Raw genomic sequence first — 14,639 nt, forward strand, 5'->3', positions numbered from 1 at the left:
TGTCTGTGTTTACAGAATATGCATATGAGTGTGTAGGAGCAGGATGACTCACGCAAAGTTGAACCGAACGGTGCAGAGTCCCACATTCGCTGGACAAAACATCACAACAACAATACATTTGGAGCAAACGTTGCACGGCAGAAACTGCTATAACCATGAGTGTGTGTGTGTGTGTTGCAAATGTGTCTAACCAATTAAAGCAATCAAGTCAAGTGCAAACCGCCCACCGTGCTGCATATTGATAAGACAAGCGAGTACAACATGAAGACCTGGGCCACCGTGCCAAACTACTCTGACCCCTGCGTCCACTTCTTCCACCAACGCCGCCCAAAATCACCGCATAAACACTTTACACCACTTAGCTCCGCCATGGTCCGCACATACAGATGCAAACGCCAGCTTGACAGTATGACAAATATTGCCTTCCATCCAGAACGAATGAGGTAAGAACAAAAAAAAAAAAAAGAAAGAATCAACGGCTCATTAGAAAGATAAAAACCTCCCGAAGCCCTGAGGGTGAAAGGGAAGGGGGCGGAAACAAGAAATGAAAAAGAAGAGAGGGAAAACGACTTGAGAGACGACAAATCATAACAGCTGTAACTCAATTCGGAGGCCCTGCCAGAGACAGCTTTCTTCATCTCTCTCTGCCTCTCTCGCTCCATCTTTTCATCTCTCTGTCTCTCTCTTCTCGTCCTGGCTCATTGGTAATTTTTTCCCACCAACCAATAAGCCATTATGTGGCAGTAATATGGCTGCTAATGGATGCGCCGACCTGGGAGGAAGCGAACGGCACGCCATTAGCCCAAATGCTATGCAAAGCTACCACAAGACTTTTTCGGAAATTACCCCGACTCAGTGTTCGTGTGTGTGAGGGAGTTGATTTGTGTGTGTGTGTGTGTGTGTGTGTGTGTGTGTATGTGTGAAACCTGCACCGTCTAAACAGAACTAATCTTTTTATGATTCTTCTGATGAGTTTGGTATTTGGCTGCGTAAATGGACAATTGCCTTTTGGTCAGTGATGATACGAGGTACCCTTTGCTTTTTGTGGGCTGCTGATTCATGGGGGAGGACAGGCAAATCGCTTTAGACAGATGGAATGTAATTTAAGATATGTAAATAATACTCCATAACAAATACAAATCTGCACCAAAGATGATGCACGCAAAAGTAATTGCAGCAAAATGTGCACTACAAAACTAGAAGTACTTTTAATGTTGAATTGAGTATCTTTTAAATACACTGTATCTTTGTTTTATCATTATAATTGATACTCATCTGTGAGTGTGTTGTACTTTAAATCTATATGTTTGTGTTATTATTTATTCATTTATTTGACCTTCGCCTTAAATGTTCCGGCAACGAACCAGCACCTAATTGCAAATACTGAATGGCAGTTGTGTTTGCCATCAGTTTTTTTTTTTATGCTCCCGCCGAATCACAAGACTACTTGCATGGTGATGATCTTCAGATAACCTGATCCCCTCAACTCTACAGTTTCTTTAGGCTCATTGTATTTGGTTTTCTGGCCTGCCGCTGCACTGTTATATTCGCTCTCACCGCTCTTTGTAAATTTTTTTGCAGCAGCCGACAGCTGTTTTCAAGTGGAAAAACTTAAGAAAGGCAGAAAGTCATTTCATGTCTTCTCTATTAGCTAACCGCTCTGTCTCATTTAAATGGAAGGATGTTACCCGTCCATCACCCGACAAATAGATCAAGGATGTGATTCAGATCATCAATCTGGAAAGAGTCAGATGCGTCATCAGCAAGAGATTTTACAAAACCTTGGACCCAATCATAAACTATATGAACAGTTTACCAGGCTTGGAACCATGAACTCACACCTCTGCAGGTGGTCTGTCTTATCTATGCTTGAGCATTTACCAGCTAAAGAGGCCAGACACCAAAATAAGAGATAATAGGAAAGTGAATTATGAATGACTAATACTGATGACTGATCTGCGAGGACTAATAAATTATGAATTTATTAGGTGGACAGAAACACGACTCCAAAAAAAAACGCTAATGTCGATCTGCGTCTGCTGTATGGGTAGCAGACAGTTGTGAGGAGTTAGCTAATGAGTTTGCAGTATCAAACCTAAAATGTGTCAGAGCATGTTAATAGGTTCACAGCTTGTCTGTGCCGCCAAACAACAGTCAATGCAATTCTAAGTGAGATAACCCTAACCCATAAGAAGTGCAGGTAGTTCTTCACATGGGTGATGTGCGTCAGCGTAAAAACATACATTTGATTTTTTAGGCAAAGATAACAAACACATTCATTTTCAATCGATTCCCTTTATTTTCTTTTTGCTCTTTTATTTTATCCGCGACACATCACCGCCATGCAAAAGAAATCCATACCCGAGCCACTGTACTGTTCACAGACAACGTTAACTTGTACGGACACACACACACACACACACACACACCTTTAAAGAAAACACAAAATTGACTCTGTGTCCTCAAAAAGGTCAGAAACGTGTTTTCTTTAGATGGACTGCTGCATATTTTTAAATATTTCCACCTGGTTTTTAGGAGGTGATGCGGACTCGGGGGACGTTAATACATGGTGAAATAATTAAAACAATTAAAATGTGCTCAGTCTGTAGAGAAACAACAATTAAAACTTAATACGAATCAATTATAACAACCGAACCTTAGTCAGAACACCCAGAAACATTTCCAAGAATTAGAGCTCATAAAGAATCCATTAAAAACAAGATGTTTGCTCTGAACAGACGGGATATTGTTTCTTAATTTCTAGTCTGGTGGAGCCGTCGAGAGATGGGAGTTTTATTTCATCAAAGAATACAGACACACACACAACGCCGTGGAAGACAGGTTTTTTTCATGCCTCGGAGGTCACAGGTTGCTGTTGGCGCGCAAACACACATACACACTCACACACACAGGACAAGAGAGTTACAGAGAGACAGAGAGAGAGAGAGAGAGAGAGAGAGAGAGACAGGAGGGATTTGTTTAATCGTTTGGCCAACACTGACAGATGGTCGTACACTTCCAAAAGAGCAGCGCAACTGGGAAAATGGGCCATCAGTGACCCTCGCCGTGTGTGTGTGCGCTTATGCATGTATGACAGTGTTACAAAAGCAAATGTTACACAAGCATTGTTTCAGTCCCGTTGTAAGCCGCTGCCAAGCCCTGATAGTAATCAGGCTGGCAGGACAGTAAACAGGAGAAGAGGGCCGAACAACAGGCATCAGTCAGGGCTGAATGCCACGAGGAGAAAACCCCTCCACACCTCAACGCCTCCTTCCTTCCCCCGGCCAAAACCCATCTCCCCGCCTCCCTCTTTCTCCCACATTCTGTCCCTTTCTTCTTCCATTTCCTTTTGGACTCTCCTGCAACACCTTCCACACACTGAAGCCTTACCCTCTCTTCCCACGCTGTGTTTTTTTTCTTTCTTCTGATTGCTATTTTTCCCCTCTTCCAGCAAAGCAACCGGGTCTTTAATATACGCTATGCTTGGCCAAGTGAAGACTGGCCCACACACATGACATACATACTGTACTCATGCATGCAGGCATCACGTAAACACTGAGCATATCATGCACACAGTGCTGGGACAAACACTGTGTAACATAAGTAATTAGCACGCTGTCGAAGCAGTCTTTACATGAGAGGAGAGCTCAATTACATACGCACCGAGCAAAGGATCATGCACACACGTGCACGCACAAGGGCGCAAAACAACTATAAAGCACTTTGACACACACACACTCAGACACACACACACCCTGGCGGGCGTCCAGACTGAGTCTTGTTGCTTGTGTCTATAAAAGCCCTGAGCACCATATCGACAACTGTAATAACTGTGGCTGGCAGGAGAGAGCAGATTACAGCAGCAATCATAGGCCCTGGACACCCACACACACACACACACACACACACACACACACACACACACACAAATAAACATCTTCTCTCTGTCATCTTTTCATCACCAACAAAGACACGCACACATTTCTCGGACCATCCTATAGCCCATATAAAGCAGTTATGTTGTAGCAGTGGACAGCCAAGTGGTGACAGGGTGTCCAGGATTCACTGCGAGAGGAAAAACACTGAAACTACTCACAAAGACACACGGTCACAGTTAGATCAAGGACCACCCAATTTGAACTAAAGCACACACAAGAGAGAGCTATAGTTGCGTGTCTGAAAATATGTGAGATCAAATGCTGAAAACCTTTCACCATTATATATAAAAATAACTGATTTACAGTTTTGCAGATAAAAAATATCCGCATTAAATAACACTGATTCTGCTGTAAACTACAGACGACTACAGACGGGTTTTTGGTGCCTCCACACACCTGCAAATCCAATCCTAGACCACAAAACCATTCCTTAGAGAAAGGAAGAGCAGGCGGACAACCAGGCAGTAAACCAGCACGCAATGAGTCAGCCAGCCGGTCAGGGAGGGTCAGTAATGGCAGTGCAAGGCCACAGGTGGATGCGGGCTATATTGGAGTGGAGAGAGCGGGCTAAGATTGAGGTCAGAAATATACGGTGTACAGGCCAAGGAGAAGGAAATCAGAGAATAGGAGCCACACCACACCCAACTACATAAGAAAACTTCCTAATTCTATGAGGATTAAAGGTCAGGTTTGCTAGTCATAAGGAGTCCTACTGTAAAAAAAACAGTTGTAAAATCTCTTTTGTGTCCCTATATATCATGTCTGAAAAAATAACACGAGGCAGAAAAAATTTACAAAATCTTGCAGATCATGTCATCAATGTTCCCACATTCAGTATATTGTTGTATCTAGAAACATCTATGAACAACCTGCAGTGTTTGGACAGTCTACACAGGCAAGCATTGGCATAAATTCAGTACATAACTCAGTAAAACATACTGTAACCTAAGAACAAAGCTACATTTAATATAACGGCAAAAATGAACTGTCACTGCATACATACATGAACAGTGAGTGTGACTTGGTTATACATCGGCTGCTCATAAGAAGAGTTAATATAGCGCACGCACACCACACCTGTGAAATACTATGCTATCCTTCTCCCCCCTTAATTTCCCACATCCCTTTCAATCACCCTGTTCTGTTCTCCTCTATTTCACCTCTCCTCCACATCTCCACACTGCTCCCTCCCTCCTTCCTTTACTCTCACCCTTCTCTTTCCTCCTCTTCCTTTCTCTCTAAACCCCCCCCCTGACCAAGGAGAAGCGATTTGCAGCGGCAATCCGTCGCTAATTCTCGCTCAGCGTTCATGAAAAATGTATAGCGGGCTGACTGTAGGGAGATGCAGATTGGCGCTGGGCCCTCAGCAAGAGCCTGGCTCTGCATTAATGGAACATTATTTTCACCCTCTCCATCCCACCAACCCTCCTCTCCACATACGTCTCCTCTCCCCAGCCGCTTCGTCTTTCTTAGCTCTATCTATCTATCCATCTATCCATCTATCTATCTATCTATCTATCTATCTATCTATCTATCTATCTATCTATCTATCTATCTATCTATGAAAACACGCTTCTCCTTGCGCTCAGAGTTTGATAAAACAAAAGCCATAAATATTCGAGGACTCGGTGGAATATTAGCAGCTCAAACAACCCAAACACAGCTATCTGCAATCTGAACAACTCTGCATGTGTGTGTGTTTCCGCACGCACTTGCTTGTGCATTTGCCTGGGAGCGCAGTGTGCCGCCAACTAAACCTTCTCAAAGATAATAAGAGGAAAAAACTTTATCTTAATCTTTAAAAGGCACGACATGAAGTTTGAATCCAGCTGTGAAATGGGCCGTGTGTGCGAGCGTGCGCACACGCGCGCGGGAGCGCATCTTAGCGTGAGTTCCCGGATATGTTCGTGTGTGCGTGTGCGTCTTCCTGTGTGTGGATGTGTTTAAAGCACAGGTATCTTATGAGAGTAGATTAATAACAGCACTGTAATGCCATCAGGACTAGTCACAGTGTGGATCATGCATAATAAACCTCCCAAGGAGTTTACACACACACACACACAAACACACACACACACACACACACACACACACGCACACACTTCCTGTCACTATAGCAACACTGGCAATGTTGCTGCCCCTAACTTCAAAGTCAGATGTAATTTCAGCCTCCCAGCAGCCAGAGGGAGCCATGGTGATGACAGAACATTCCCTCCATCCTTCCTTCAACGCCTTCACTTTTCTTCCTCCGTTCCTTCCACTGGCTCCTTCCTTCCTCCCTCCCCCTGCCCAGACAGCCTGCTGGGAGGCCAGGCATCCAGGACCAGACATAAAAATAAACCCAGAAAGGTTAGAAGTGGATGACTGCAGCCGGGGAGAGAGGGAGTGAAAGGAGGAAGGGGGGCCAGAGAGCGGAGGCTAAAGAACGGAGAGAAAGTGGGAGGGAGATAAGGAGGAAAAAGGAAGGAGGGAGATGATGTCGTCTTTTACTTATTCTTTCTCCGTTTTTTCTCTCTCTCTCCAGCTCTTTCTTTCGCTCTGTTTTTATCTGCTTCGGAGTGGAAAATGAGCAATCGAAAAAGGTGGATTGTGAAAAGAAAAAAAGGCTGCAGCAAATGTCACTCAACTTTGTCCACGTTATTATCCACCGGGGAGCAGAAAGTCTCCCAGATTCATACACTGAAAAATTATTTGACAAGAGAACGTTCCCATGTCTAAACTACTAATGAATATAAAATAGATGTTTCCAATCTTCACTTCAGATTGGCTCAATAACATTTGAAGCCATTTTAACAGTTAATTTAAATATTAATGTGGTAACAGGAAATCGCCATTTATAACGGAAGGCTCAGTGCCAGAAGGGCATATCTGGCATTAATGGTTGGTGAAAATGAAATCTATATATCAAGTGTGCACTTGAGGAGATCTATTTGGTGTTCTGAAATCAACGCGAAAGAGTGTTTTTTCCAAGCCAAAAATTAAACCGAGTGAACCGGGGTGACGTCCAGCCACGATCCTCGTCACATTTTAAGAACGGCGCCGCATGTAACACCTCGAAAGGACAAGCCAAACTGGTAAAACACGCAGGGTGTCACGTCCGTTTACTGTGTACATCCAACATCACGATACAGCAGCCTCAGATTTCACACACTGCCACGCTGCTGACTGCCCTGCGGTGGAACGGCGGGGAGAGTTGGGGAAGGTGTTGGCGTCCCAAAGAAACACACTACAATACATAATGCATACACACGCAGATGCGCATCGCAACCCACGCACGGTTCCACTTACACCAATCGTTTGTTTTTTTTAACAGGGTGCTTATGCAGAATCCCGCTCGGAAATACAGACCAGTGGTGTGTGTGTGTGTGTGTGTCTGTGCGTGCGTGCGTGTGTGCGCGTGCATGTGTGTGTCCTGAATTTGAACTACTTTTAAGCTTTGACAAAAGACACCATCCAGAGGAGGAGAAGTGCAAAAAAATAGATGTTGCGGGGAAACATTTTTCTCCTTCTAGGGTCAGTCCTCGCTTCATCTCCTCCTCCTCCTCCTCCTCCATCTCCTCCTCCTCCTCCTCCTCTTCCCTTATCTCCCCCTCTGGCTCTCCTCCTCTGTAGGAGAGGCTGGTGGAGAGGCGCCAGTGGAACCTGACTGGTGTTTTCTTAACCAAGTTCATCCCTCTCCATTTCCCCCCCCTTCACTTTCAAATCATAAAGCCTGTCACACGCTGGGGGGGTACGCATGTGTAAGCATAGGGGTAGGCAAGTGTGTAAGAGTAGTGCTCAGACACACACACACACACACACATACATGGTTTAACTATCTACCCTTCACTCTACCGGGCTGGGCTTCAGTCAGCAAGCCTGTCAGGGGTGGTTGGGTATAAACAAGGCCTCCTCCGCAGCTGAGGAGCTAACCCCCCCCACCCCTTCTTCTCCCTCTCTGCTGCTCAGCCTTGTGTTACCAGTTCGCTTTAACAACCTGCACTGGCCAGCACAGTTCCCAGTAGGTGGAACAGTGTGTAGCCATCACATTTTTTGCCATAAGATACGACTAAAAGCCTTCAGGCAAAAAAATACTTTATTGATCCCCATAGGGAAATTCTCTTTTACTGTGTGTCTACTCCACAGGGGATGAGGAGTGCAGTGTCAGCTCCAGAGGAGCGCTGGTAGGGGATTCAGTGTCCTGCTAAAGGACACTTCAGCAGACAGCACGGAGGTTCACGCTTGGATCTCGCTTGCTTCAGCAGACAGCACTTCAAACTGGACTCGCAGAGCTGCAGCGTGTTATCAAATTCAAGCTGAACTCCTGTGTGGTTTTTCAGAAACATTTAAACAGATGAAATATTAAAAACAAGCTACAAGTGTAGAAAACTGCCTAATTGAAGGAAAAATGACTGGGAATACGTTCTCAGATGTGATCGCGGGTGAATCCTCCAGGTTAAGTATGAAAGACCCTGAGAAATTATAAGCACAGATCAATTCCACTTCCTGTGCGTCTGTGTTTTCAAGCCGGCGGGGAACAAAATTTCACGGGCCCCGGCAAAATAAAACCCGTGTTCTCGGCTCTTGAGGATGAAAAAAAAAAAAAAAGGAGGGAAAAAAAAAAAACATGAACATGAAACTGTGTGTGCGCGCTAAATGATTCATGAGGAGCAAACGAAAACAGGCTGGCATACAAGTAGAAAAATAGCCCGTCTGCATTTTAGATGAAGCCGGGGTCCTCCGACTCGCTGTGTCATGATATCTGGGTCTGCAGTGAAACGGGCCAGAGGTGATAACACCAATTAGGCATGTGTGAGGAAGCACGTTTAAGGAAAGTGTGAAAGATGGTGCAAAAATCTTAAATCACACCGCAGAATAATGGACTACCAACGAGTAAAGTGACAGCAATCAAAATCGCTTTTGCTCATATTTCGAGGCTGGCGTCACCGAGAACATTCCCCCCTGTACCTCAGTACAGAGTGTGAGGCTGGCTTCAGATTAGCTGTCCTATTCTCAGAGCAGCTATGCGTTCATGGCAGTGGCAGGGAGCTGCTGTGGCCTTCAGTGCTGCTGTCTGTTTCTAAGAATAGGCGGCAGGGTCCAGAGAACATCTCGTCTCCGAGTCTCTCTCTCTCCCCCACCTACCCTCCTTTTCTCTCGATGCAAAAATACATCCCAAGTATCAAGCACTTTAAATACATACAAAAATATGATAAGCAGGAATTACGTTGCTACATGGATAATGCACCCGGTGCGACTGCTAATGCATTTTGTCGGCGTAATTTGAATGGTCTCTTGAAATCTGATTTGCATCTTTGTATATTTTAAGCCATACGTCCAAAGCAATATAAGAGACATGTTTTTCCTTCGTTCTTTCCCTCTCACCCCCATCACTCCCTCGCATGCCTTTGCTTTCTTGACTCCCTCTCTTCTCCCCCCCACCCCCACCCCCTTGTGTGCACTAATGTGGAGGCTGAGTCTAACCCTGCTGGATGACATTACTCTGTGCTGCCTGCTGGCCTGTCTGCCTGCCTGGGGGACTCTAAAATAAAACACAGCAGTGTGGAGAGCCGGAGTGAGAGTGTGCTGTGCTGTATAGGCAGCCTGACTGACATGTTGCGAGCACACACACGCACACACCCCGGTGTGTGAAAGAAAGGCTTGCGGAGGACAGAGCGCGTATCAAAGCGTGCGGCGCGTGCGTGTGCTTGAGGTCTGTGTGTGTTTGCAGAGAGAGAGGAGGAGGAGGGGGTGGTGGGTGGGGTGGGGTAGGAGGCCTCCCCAGCTGTGTCCTGTCAATCATTCATGACCTAACATTGGAAAAAGCGAGGAGGGCAAGGTGGACAGGAGTGAGAGGGAAGAGACGGCGAAGGGGGAGATAGTGTTTCCGAATTTTCCCTTTTGTCTGATGGAAAATAAGTCAAGGAGGGGCAAATGAGCACTGAAAGACATACAAAAATATTTTTGTCTATGTGTGTGTGTGTGTGTGTGTGTGTGTGAGACAGTGTGTGTGTGTGTGTGTGTGTGTGTGTGTGTGTGTGTGTGTGAGAGAGAGTGTGTTAGTGTGAATAACATGCTTCTGCCGGAACCCCATAGCCTGAATTCAACATCCCTCACCCTGAACAAGTGACAAAAAGATAACCACGTTTCACTTCACCGCTTCACGCCCTCTCTCTCTCTCTCTCTCTCTTACTCATTCTTTTTCTCATCCTGCTCTTCACCCCTCCTCCCCTTCCTTCCTTCCTCACCTCACCCTCCCACCCCCATCTCTCTCTCCCTCTCTCTTTCTCTCTCTCTCTCTGTCTTTCCACATGGCTGGCCATCCTCTTCCATGTCCCAGAGGATGGGAGGCTGTGCGGCAGCTTGGCAGGCTGTCAGGGGAGCGCCGGAGAGCAGGGAACATGTAGTGACTGGAACGGGTTGGGGGGGTGTGTGTGTGTGTGTGTGTGTGTGTGTGTGTGTGTGTGTAGGGGGGGGGGTATTGGGTACGAAAAAGGACTGGCTCCCTCCTCACCTCACCGTGGCACTGAAAGAACTGGCTCCGCTTAGTGACGTTAGGCAAAAGATGCAAAAAGGGCTGAGGGCGCTAAAGAGGGGAGGTAAACACAGAGCTCTCACTCGTGCCTCTATTTTCAGAAACGTCATCGCCGCGCAGCACGAGATAACAAGGCAACAGTCGGCATGTCATCCTGTGACAGCCGCGCGGCCCTGCACTCTAGCACCCTGTCAGTAACCGACGTGACACGTCACATTTTTTGACCCATAATTGCCACACCTGTTGCGGGGAAATTAAGGTAATTTAAAAAAAAAAAATGTTTCATCACACGAGACAAATGAACAGTCAGGATGGAAAAGTTAGTTCGAAAGTTACCACCTTTGGCTGGAGATGGAAACTGAATTTGAAAATATTTTCTTACGTTTCACACAAACTTAAAGCAGGAAGGAATATAACTAACTTTTTTCTAACATTAACTTTTACGTTTTTTATACTCATCCTGGTGTGCTTTTAAGCTCGATTACTTAATAAGTATGGAACATTACAAAAAGAGGATTAAGGGCTATCTGAGCAATGAACGTCCTTTCCTTTGACTGAACTCACTGTCTCGATGTAATTTGTTGATCGATTCAAGTCAGTTCCCTTGTTCCAATAAGGTGAAACTTTTTATACTTTCGTCTTGGCCAGGACTACTTTGTAAAACAGATTCTGAATTTCAGTGGGAACATTCCTAAGATAAAAAGGCTAGAAAATATACGGTCACAATCGCCAAACTTCCGCTACAGAGTTTCACCGTGGAGTGGTTCCTCTTCTCCATGGATTATCTTTGTTTTGGCGCCTGACCTGACTATTGTGTAGGACTGGCGGAACAGGCTCAGCTAGACCACAGCAAGTCTGAAGAGACTAAAAATACTGCGAGAGGAATATTGTGGTGTTAATGTCAACCCTACGTAGAAAATAACATGTGAACGCAAGGTCAAGAAAATTATTGTCGCTGGTAATCATTAAGGAAAATCCTGACTACAGAAGCTAAAGGGCAGATTAAATGCTAAAATTGAAACGTATGCAAGGAAAACACCACTTATTCATCCATTTATTTTAATGGGAACCACTGCAACGATCATGCTTCGTGTCAAATAAACATTTAAATTAGTGCCGAAGCTACATGGAAATGTAGATGGTCAGTGCTAACAAGCTAGTCCTGAGCACTGGCTTTGTGTTGTTCTAATTGGAGCAGTTAAGTGATCAACAATAAGGAATACAAGACATGCTCTGTCTCCGGTACATTACATTTTAACAGACCCAAGGGGCAACTGTGACTTGCATTTGTTATAAGTTACTAAAGCACTTTCTCCCTTTGGTCTCCCTTCAAAAATCCCGCCACATCACACAGCCACAGCAGACTCGTCCCAAAACAACAACATGACACTTTCGCCGACCCGCGCTCCCTCCCTCCTGACAGAGAGAAAGGGGGGGGGGAAAAAAAAGATGACAGCAGCTTTAGATCTGACATCAAACGCCGGCGAGAGAGTGAGAAAGAGAGAGGGGGAGAGGAGGAAAAAAAACGGTTACATCTCTGCCGTGACAGCTTGCTGGAAGAGCCCGGCGAACGCCGAGCGGTTTCTCTCTTGTTCTCTCTCCTTCCTATCTATCCATCTCTCCCTCTCTGTGTCTCTCTCTCTCATCAAAACTTGCCGCCGATTAGGATCTCGGCAAGCCACGCGCTTTGGATGGGATGTGAAAAACACACGGAGAACCCAAGGGGTAAAACGCCAGGATTAAAGTGGCGAGGGAACGCGGGGTGATAGTGGTTGCGGTTCAAATAGATCGGCCCCCGCGACTGCAGTGGCTCCTCGCCTCGCTCTCTAGCTCCGGATTCACACACTGATACATCAAGGCCAGTTCTCAATTATGGCACGAGGGGGAAAAAAAAAACGCTTTTATGATCCTACTAGGGAAAGACAGAGGAAAAGGGAAGGAGGGGTACGAATGTGTGAGGATGAAAATTACAGAAAAAAAGGAAGAATGCCAAGATAAAGCAGATGACATACTACTAGTATGTTATGGAAGAAAAAAAGTCCCAGAAAGAGTGTGTGACTCTCTCTCTGTGTGTGTGTGTGTGTGTGTGTGTGTGTGTGTGTGTGTGCGTGTGTGTGTGTGTGTGTGTGTGTGTGCATGAGAGAGACTCACTTAGAAAACTGACGGATAAGTCAGAAGAAAAGCAGAAGGAAGTGTCCGTGCGTGTTGAAAGACAGAGGAGCGACCAGCGAACACAGGCTTTATCAGTTTATGGAAAATATTATGGCTTAATTTCAGTTCATACACTTAATTTTAGCTTTTCTTGCAGTTTATTCCTCCACTCCCGAGGCTGTTCCAAAGTATCTGGTAAATTAAACGGCACACACCTCAAGCAGTGCCAATATTTGCCACCATTTGCAAATGCCTATTTATTCTATTCTTGAAAGTGCTGAGGAGCTGTGAGGGGAGGAATGATATCTAGCGAGTAAAAAAGCGATTAGTTTAGCCAAAAGAAATGGAGCAGCCCACATCTCTCTCTGCTCACAGATCAGCCTGGCCTCAGCATTCCTCAATTACTCCTCCAGTCAACCTGCTTAACGATTTTTGAGCTCGCCTAAATGCCAAATGCGTGTGGGTTTGAGTGTGTGTGCGTGCATTAGCGAGGATGTCTGTGGCCACGCATATGCTTTCCTGTGCAATGTGGGTGTACGTGTGAGTGAGTGCATGATGGCTAGGCCGCGGGTTAACACACGCGGCCCTTTTTGCCTTCGGCGTGGACGGCAGTCAAAACACAGACGTAAGCTCTGATATAAGCAGTCAAATCAGCGTCTCCCATGGGACACGAGACAAAGAGGCGGGTTGTTCTTACAACTGAATGTCAGACTGTGAGCTACAGCAGAGTCTTTTCCATACTGTGTAATGCTGTATGTGTCGATCAGTGATACAACTGTCAGTCACTCACCGGCAGACTGGACGGGCGGTCATGGGAGACGCCGTCCTCATTGTTGGCCTTCCCAGAGTTCCCTGGGGCAGGACCCCTGGTGCCGTAGGTCTCCTGCTGGGCCTCCTAGAAAGTACCACAGAGAGCCATTTAGCTCTATGATCGATAAATTCTAATGATTTATTTTACAGTGTACAGCCTATTATTTAGAGCTCTGAAGAGTACATAAATTGGGAATTCACTAATGCTGTAAATCATTTGTTTTGGCAGTTAGGGGGGAGGGGGAAAGCAAGAAATTCCAGGGTTTAATGCAGTAAAATGTGCTCGAGGTAATATTAAAACACTGACATTACAGTGTCCTTTGTCTATGAATAATAAGTTCATGGTTTAACTGCCTCCAGAACAGACTTTCCATAAGTCTTTGATGTAAAAAATTTAAAGGATTCTTGCTGGAAGAATGTACATACACATTTTTTAAATGTAAGTCAGCATATTTTTTTATTATTTTTCTCTCAAATATTGGTCATGATATGGATTCAAAAGTGCAGTATCCTTAAAGTTAAAGGAGAAATATTATCATTATTTCATTTTGGGTTACTGCTAGAATAGGTTTACGTATGAAAATGCTCAAAAAACTTGTTTATCTTCTTATACTGTCCAGAGCTGCAGTGCTGTTTTCCCCCTCTGTTTGAGCCACCCTGTTTTAGCTGCTGTCTCTTTAAGGCTCCACCTGCTAAATACCCAGTCTGCTCTGATTGGTAAGCTCACACACGCCTGAGCCAGCACCGCTTACGATGCCTCAGGTTGGCTCTGTTATGTTTGCAGCTTCCAGTTAGCTCCACTTTGACCGTGAATACAGGCATAAATTATGCAAATGTATGACAAGGTGACGTAGTGTGATGTCAGAAAGTCACGGGATTAAAGGCGGGACTACTGATAAGACGTTTCAAAAACAGTGTTTTTGGTGGGAGAGAGGATCACCCGTTAGCACAGACTTTCAGCTTTTTAACTTTAAAGACCTTTTAAATGAACAAGAAGCCATATAACACACCGAAGCAAAGTAATGAACTGAAAAAGCATAACAGGTCTCCTTAAAAATCATTGCTTTTCCTGCTAGATGCTAGTTACGTAACGACGCAGGGCAACAACACTCTTCTGTTATGATGAAAATGGTCTAAATGTGTGCAACAGAGATTAAGGGGAATAGGACGGACTGTTGAGAGTGTCTCAGGTTTTAAAGGGCTGTAATAAACACTCTGATTCTCAG

At 45.2% G+C, this 14,639-nt stretch overlaps 1 protein-coding gene across 9 annotated transcripts in view; it reads right to left on the minus strand.

Annotated features, from left to right (window-relative positions):
* The window catches only part of LOC115566198 (AT-rich interactive domain-containing protein 1B-like), a 188,056-nt gene that overhangs the window by 111,702 nt on the left and 61,715 nt on the right, over positions 1–14,639 (minus strand). For 8 of the 9 annotated variants that reach the window (XM_030391949.1, XM_030391957.1, XM_030391956.1 and 5 more), the window contains exon 4: positions 13,394–13,498. The exons of the other annotated variant lie outside the window; for it this stretch is intronic. In XM_030391949.1, coding sequence (XP_030247809.1) covers positions 13,394–13,498 — 105 coding nt within the window. The remainder of the gene's footprint in view (positions 1–13,393; positions 13,499–14,639) is intronic. 9 annotated transcript variants of the gene reach the window in all.

This window comes from Sparus aurata, chromosome 16 (assembly GCF_900880675.1).
Source record: "Sparus aurata chromosome 16, fSpaAur1.1, whole genome shotgun sequence".
NCBI classification, from domain to species: domain Eukaryota; kingdom Metazoa; phylum Chordata; class Actinopteri; order Spariformes; family Sparidae; genus Sparus; species Sparus aurata.